This window comes from Grammomys surdaster, unplaced genomic scaffold (assembly GCF_004785775.1).
Source record: "Grammomys surdaster isolate TR1022 unplaced genomic scaffold, NIH_TR_1.0 209, whole genome shotgun sequence".
Classification (NCBI taxonomy): Eukaryota; Metazoa; Chordata; class Mammalia; order Rodentia; family Muridae; genus Grammomys; species Grammomys surdaster.
The window spans coordinates 2,128,514-2,135,409 of record NW_021604654.1 but is presented as its reverse complement, the minus strand read 5'-3'; the positions used below and the strand labels follow the sequence as shown (position 1 = coordinate 2,135,409).

At 53.6% G+C, this 6,896-nt stretch overlaps 1 protein-coding gene across 8 annotated transcripts in view; it reads right to left on the bottom strand.

Annotated features, from left to right (window-relative positions):
* Window positions 1–1,107: 1,107 nt before the first annotated feature.
* Window positions 1,108–6,896, bottom strand: part of Mier2 (MIER family member 2) — a 19,182-nt gene continuing 13,393 nt past the window's right edge. For all 8 annotated transcript variants that reach the window (XM_028771758.1, XM_028771759.1, XM_028771757.1 and 5 more), the window contains 4 exons: window positions 3,475–3,599; window positions 3,284–3,360; window positions 2,373–2,790; window positions 1,108–2,060 (listed from right to left, as the gene is read on the bottom strand). In XM_028771758.1, coding sequence (XP_028627591.1) covers window positions 2,039–2,060; window positions 2,373–2,790; window positions 3,284–3,360; window positions 3,475–3,599 — 642 coding nt within the window. In that variant the 3' untranslated portion in view covers window positions 1,108–2,038. The remainder of the gene's footprint in view (window positions 2,061–2,372; window positions 2,791–3,283; window positions 3,361–3,474; window positions 3,600–6,896) is intronic.

The window sequence follows — 6,896 nt, the reverse complement described above, 5'->3', positions numbered from 1 at the left end:
GAGGGAGGGAGGGAGGGAGGAAGGAAGGAAGGAAGGGAGAGAGGGAAGAAAAGAGGGAGGGAGGGCAGGGCCAGAGAGATGGTGTAGCAACTTGTATGCTGTCAAGCCTGCCGACCTGCGTTTTATCTCTAGAATGCAAGAAATAGAAGGAAATGTCTCCTTTACTCTCATGACATATATGCACCCACTGATACATATATACTCAAGTAATATTAAAAAAAAAAAAAAAAAAAAAAAGCAGGGCTGGGACTATGTCCATGACAGAGGACTTGTCTGTCACGTGCAAGGCCTTGGGATCCCTTCCCAGCACTGGAGGCTGGGACCACAGTCCAGGAAGAATGGCAGGTTCCAGACAAGCCTGGTCTACACAGAGTGTGAGACATCTTAGGCTACATAGCAACACCCTGTCTGAAAACAACGCAGAAAAACCACTTAAACAAACAAACAACAAAACCAGTAATGACTACAAAAAAGGAAGAGACAGCAGCGCAACACATGGTTTTAGAAGAGAAGGCTTCAGGCTGTAAAGCTGCCCTTATCTCAGTGTCCGCCCAACAGAAACCATCTGAACAGAGGTGGATGCAACAGACTCTCTCCTAAACAATACCCCCCCACAAAAGCCTCCCCACAAGCTGGGGCTTCTCAACTCCCTTGCTGTCCTCACCGCTCTCAGACTTCCTTTCTCATCTTCCTTTCTCTGTACTGGGCCTCACAGTCTGGGTCACCTGTCCCTGTCCAACAAGTCGACAGTACCCAGGAAGTGACGCAGGTACAAGTTTCCAACGGTGACCACACAGGACCTTCCCCAACCTCCTCAAACCCAGCCAGCACTGGCCACAGTACCTCTGCCTATCCCCCCACCCCCTACACCCCTGGGGTCGAAGCCCTAGCATCCCCTCCACCACTGGCTGCAGGCAAAGCAGGCTGAAACTTGATGTTTGAGCTTTATCCCCACTTCCAGGACTGGCATGTGCCCCATGCTGTGGTCCTGTGTAATCTACAGCCCTCATCTGTATTCTGCTGTGTCATTAGGCTCTTGCCCAAAGTCCCCAAGGGGTAACAAAGGCAATCTAGGCTCTCCAGCCCCTAGAATCCATGAGACACCCCGGGCTTCAAATCAAGTTTAATAAATAAAACAGCACTGGGCAAAGGCAGTCTCACATCACAGTGTCCTCGGTGGGGCGAGGGACGGTCAAGTCCAGCCGCACAGGCTCAAACAGCACTGCTCTGCCAACACCGGGCGGAGCTGCCTGCCCAGGGACCCCACTCCAAATTGTAAACGCCAACATAAATAAAATGAAGGAGGCCGAGAACAAGATGCACCCAGCCACCCTGCTAGGAACCTCGAAAGAAATGAGGCCCACAGAACAGGTGGGTGGCAGGGTGGTGCTTCCACAGCTGTGTCCCGAGATGCCCCAAGGAGAGGGACAGGAAGGGAACAGAGCATATGTTCCTCATGCGCCTGGAACGCCGAGGCCCCACCACGACACAAGGTGGGGAGTACAGGCAGGAGGCAGTTGGGGTATAAAGTGCGGCTTTTCCTGAAGTGAAGACGGCAAAGGGCCGAGAAAGGGCGGCCACAGGGCGAGGTATATGGCTCTGTGCCCCAAAGTCCTACGCTGAGCAGAGGCCGGAGGCCACAACCCCGCTGTGGTGGGGAAAGAGCTGGCCTGTGGAGGGTGCCTGGGCAGAGGCTGCTGGTGTGGGATGAGTCCTGCCCAAAGCCCCAGGCAGCACTGCCTGCCCAGCCTCTGCTGGCTGAGGAGCCAGTGGCTGGCTCCATGTTGGAACGGGCCCTCTTGAGCCCAGCTGCTAGATTGACTCCATGGCACGGTGGCAGCCTGGGGCTCTGGCGGTGCTGGATGCTGAGGTCTGGGGTCTGTGTGGCCCTGGCCACTTCACTGACTGCCATCATGTTGTGAAGCAGAGAAGGCATCACACAGGCCTGCATGGGAAGTGGGGTCAGGAAGACTGACTCGCAGGCCTGGGAGTGCTGCCATGTCCGTTCTGAGCACACGTACCCACAGACGACCAGGGATCAACAGGTCATCACATTGCACCTATGGGAAACCATAAGCACAGGTCAGTGGCCAAGTAACCCAGGGCTCGCCCGCCCATCCCGACCCACTGCCCCTACCCCAAACACAGCTTTGGGTTCTGCCTAAGTAGACAGGGCAGAGAGAAGCCTGGTGCTTGTGCCCACTTGCAGCATTATGGACAACGAACAATGAGAACTTATCGTCGAGGGGAAAAGTAAAGCTAGAGAGGAGGTAGGACCAGGACTGCCGCAGCCCACAACAGCTGCGATCCTGGGCACCCGCCAGCCCGCCCGAGCTCCAGCCTGTAGAAGGGACCGAGCGGAAGGCACTCACTGTGACAAGGGTTCCGAGTGCAGTGTGGAGGCTGGGCACGCTGGGTGACTGGTCAGGAAGGGATTCACGTCCCCAATGCCAATGAGTCCAAATTCAGTGACCGACAGGGCCACCTGTGCTGGAGCCATGGGCTCTGCAGTGTCCTCGCTCAGATCCACAGGGCTGGACACAAGGGGCAGCTCCTCAGGTAGGGCAAGGTCCACAGCCAACCTGGGGCTGGGGCCCAGCTCTGGTGCAGCAGCAGGCGGTGGGAGTTCAGCTGAGGTGGCCAGGCTAGCCGGCTGCTGGAGCGAGGGCACAGCAGGGGGGTCATCCAGCTGCTGGAATGGACACAGTCCTGCCTCTGAGGACGGGAGGTCATCCGAACCCACTCCAGGCTGGTCGGGTCCTCCAGCTTCGACATCCACATTCAGAGGCTCTGAAGGGAGAACAGCAAGAACGGCCTGAGCAGAAGCTCAGCTCCTCCCACAGCCCGACACGCTCCTCACAGACCTCACTTATGCGAGGCCTCCTTACAAGAAGCAAGCCGCCATGCCAATGGGCTCAGCCAGAGACTGTGGTCAGGACCGTGCCATGTCTACAGCATTAGAAACAGGAATCAGAGGCCCAGGAGGTAAAGCATTAGGGCTCTGCTGGAAATGGTGACATTGGAAATGGTCCTTCAAAGCCATAGGCACAACACAGGGACCACTGAAATGATGCCTCCTCCAAAAAGCAGACTTCACAGGAGCAGCATCGGTCCTTATTCACGTCCCCTGTGTGGATGTCCTTCTGTCCACTCCCAGCCACAGGGTAAACGGGGCTGGCATCTGGGGGCGGGACCAAGTAGGCCCACTGCTCACTTGGGAACTAACTGCTGAAGGCCTTGGGTTCCCTGTCCTCACCCACAGACCCCCCTCATGTCGACTCACCCACGGGCACCCCTGCCTCAGACTGCAATGGGGCATGGCCATCAGGGTCCAGACTATCCAAATCCTGTTCAGTATCCCTGTGGAAAGAGAGTGATGAAGAAAAAAAAGCCAGGGAAGGAGACCCCACCAGGAGGGGCCGCCCCGCATCCCACCACACCCACCCTGGCCAGATGACCAGAAAGAGCACGCACGTGGTTCCAGAGGAGATGAACTTCCTCCGGCCCAGCCGTGTCTGCTGGGCAAAGTAGTCGTAGCGTTCAGACTTCTTCCACAAGTAATAATACTCCACACACTCTCCCACTGACCGTGTGCGTACCTGTGTGAACCATAGGCATGCTTTGGGCCTCACTGCAGGCCACAAGGCAGCAAGGCTTCCCCTAAGACCCCATGAGACCTCACCTACTGCCTCTAGTCCCCACCAGTGCCCCATCAACTAGCACCCTAGGCCTGCTTTCCCTGACACCATGAGTGCCTGCCTCTTGCACCTCAGATGCATGCACCAGGACATCTGTGCTTCTCCACTCAGACAGAGCCTCCAGACAGAGAACAATGTTAAGTCCAGGATGCTGGCCCATGGAGTCAGCTGCTATTATGAACATGAACTTGGAGCCATCCTGAAGACAACTAAGGACACGCACTGAATGGGACCCAGTGCTGCTCAACTGCACTGTTAACAACCCAAGAGACAGATGTGAGGCAGCTTTACAAGGGTGTTTCCAGGGTATACATGAAGAAAGCCCACACTGCATCCGGGTGGGGTCCAGAATGAATCACGAAGGAGACAAGAAGCAGGCTGAGTGTGACCAACCGCCTCACGTTCCCATCGCCAGGGTGAAGGGATCCTCAAATCACAGCCAATAACAGACGTCCTTACGATGCTTGTGGCCAGAGGTTTGGTCACAGCAACAAGTAAGTGACTAATACAGAAAACTGGTACTGAGAGAAGGTGCCACTGTGTGGACAGATCAGACCACAAGTATCTGGGAGGACCGTGAAAGTTTCATGGCCACTCTGGTGGGAATCCAGAAGAGCAGAAGGTAAAAAGTAACATGTACAGTGGAAGCCATGAGCTTCCCAAAGGGAACAAGGCTAGCCTAAGACCACTCTGTTACCTTTGCCAAAAACTCTACCTGCCTCCTGTCCAATTCCTGAACACTGGAGTGGAGCCAACATCAAAAGTAACAGAGAGAGCTGGGGATGGCAGTGCACGCCTTTAATCTCAGCACTCAGGAAGTGACCGCAGATGAATCTATGAGTTGGAGGCCAGCATAGTTTACAGAGTGAGTTCCAGGACAGCCAGGGCCACACAGAGAAACTGTAGCTGGTCTTTGCTACTTTGTGGGTTCTCCTTTTTCCCACCATTTATCTCCCCTGGCCCCCATGTCACTAGATAGGAGAAAAAGAAGGAAAGAAGGAAATGGGGGAAGGGGAAAGGGAAGGAGAGAGAGGGAGAAAGGGAGAGAGGGAAAGGAGAGGGAGGGAGGAAAAGAGAAAAAAAGATTGAGAGAGAGAGAGAGAGAGAGACCTAAATCTGATTTCTTTCTTCTTATTTCTTATTTGAGCACAACTAACAAACCACAGCCGACTCCCCTGAGCGACCAACAACCACCAAACCCATCTCCCGAGGCCCAGCATTTATACACCTTCTGAAAAGTTCCTACAATCCCAAACTTCACACAATTGCAAAAAACTATCTGCAGGTGGCAAAGCCACACCTTTTCTAGTACACGAGGCAAATCATATTCAGCTGCTGAGGGGACTCGAAACAGCCCCATATCCCATACCTGAGATTAAAACAAAAATAAATTCTTATATTTCTGGTTTTTAAAGAAACCAAAATTCCAGAATTCTCACACAAAAAAAAAATGTCTCAATAATAATAATAGGCTCAGCTGCTCTATGGGAAAAAAATATTCAAAATGGGACAGCCCGCGCACTGTGAGCGCAACAGTGAGGGGAAGAGAACAAAGAAAACATAAGGTTCAGTGGGGAAACAGAGTTCAAGCAAGATCTCAGCTGAAGATCTGGCTCCAAATGCAGCTTCAAGCACTCAATCCCTGAACTCTGCATGGGGCGAGCAGAGAAGAGACAGAACCCAGCACGGAAGTTCCAAATTGTGAAAACCCAAATCATTTAAAAGGAACACTGAACTGAGGGCCCTGAAGGGGTCCCTTCCTCAAAATAAGTGCCCCAGGAAAGTGGCTCCTCAGGTCCAGCCAAGGTACAGAGGCCACTGCAGCACTGGCCCAAGGGGCCACATGCTAGGCTGGCAAAAAACTCGGTGGCACCAGACACTTGGCTCTGGGGCTTTACAGACGCAAAACACAAGTGCAAGGAGTCATGGAGGCTTGCAACAATGTTCTGGAAAGCCACCGGGGACAGGAGGCCCTGAGATGCCACCGTGTAAAGTGGTGACTGTGAAGCCCAAGTTCCCGTGGAGACACCAGGATGCTGGAGGTGCCAGAACCACAGGCCATCTGCCAAGGAAGGCTGCAGGCATTGAGTGGAGCTGGCCCACGAGGCTCCATGTGCTGTGGGCAGCACAGCTATAGTGACGGAGCGACCTCAGGCCACTGGAGCCCAGAGGAATCCCTCATGGGCAGGACACAGAGCTGTGTGCACGGTGTCTCAGCAGTGCTCTGCCCTGGCCTCCCTTTGCTATACAGCGACAACAGTGATGTGTACTGAACACCTCTGTATAGAAAATGGAACTTACAGTTTTGCTTCGGGTTGTTCTGTTTGGGTTTTGTTGGGTTTTGCTTTTTTTCCGAGACAGGGTTTCTCTGTGTGTTCTGGCTGTCCTAGATCACTCTGTAGACCAGGCTGGCCTCGAGTGCCTCTAATCCCATGTGCAAGGATTAAAGGTGTGCACCACCGTCCCTGGTAATTTACTTGGTCTCTGTGTATGAGTATTTGCCTGCATGCATTATGCATGTGCACCACGTGTGTGCCTGGTGCACCTACAAGTCAGAAGAGGGAGTCAGACCTCCTAGAACCGAAGATGTAGTCACTGTGAGGCACCACACCACGCTAGGAATCCAACTGGGTCCTCTGCAAGGGCAGTTACTGCTCTTAACCACTGAGCCATCTCTCCAGTTTCTCCAGCCTATAACTTATCAACTGTGCATCAAGTCTCTTCGGAACAGTGCAGGGACAGGTACAATGAGTTACAGGAAACTGGATGATTCCCATCAGGAACCATCAGGAGCAGGGGAGGAACCAGACAAGTGAAAGCTGAAGTCTGCTGTACTCATGAGAGATGCACTGTGACAGGGAATCATGTCTACCTGACTAGATTTGCAGTCACCTAAGAGACACAGCTCAGCTTGTCGGAGTCTCCAGAAATTTAAATGGTATACAGAAAACACCCTGAATGCAGAGAGCACCACCTCATAGGTAGGGAAGTGACAGGCAGGACACAGGCGCAGTGACAGGGAAGTGACACAGGACACAGGCACAGTGACAGGAAAGTGACACAGGACACAGGCGCAGTGACAGGGAAGTGACACAGGCGCAGTGACAGGGAAGTGACAGACAGGACACAGGCGCAGTGACAGGGAAGTGACAGACAGGACACAGGTGCAGTGACAGGGAAGTGACAGGCAGGACACAG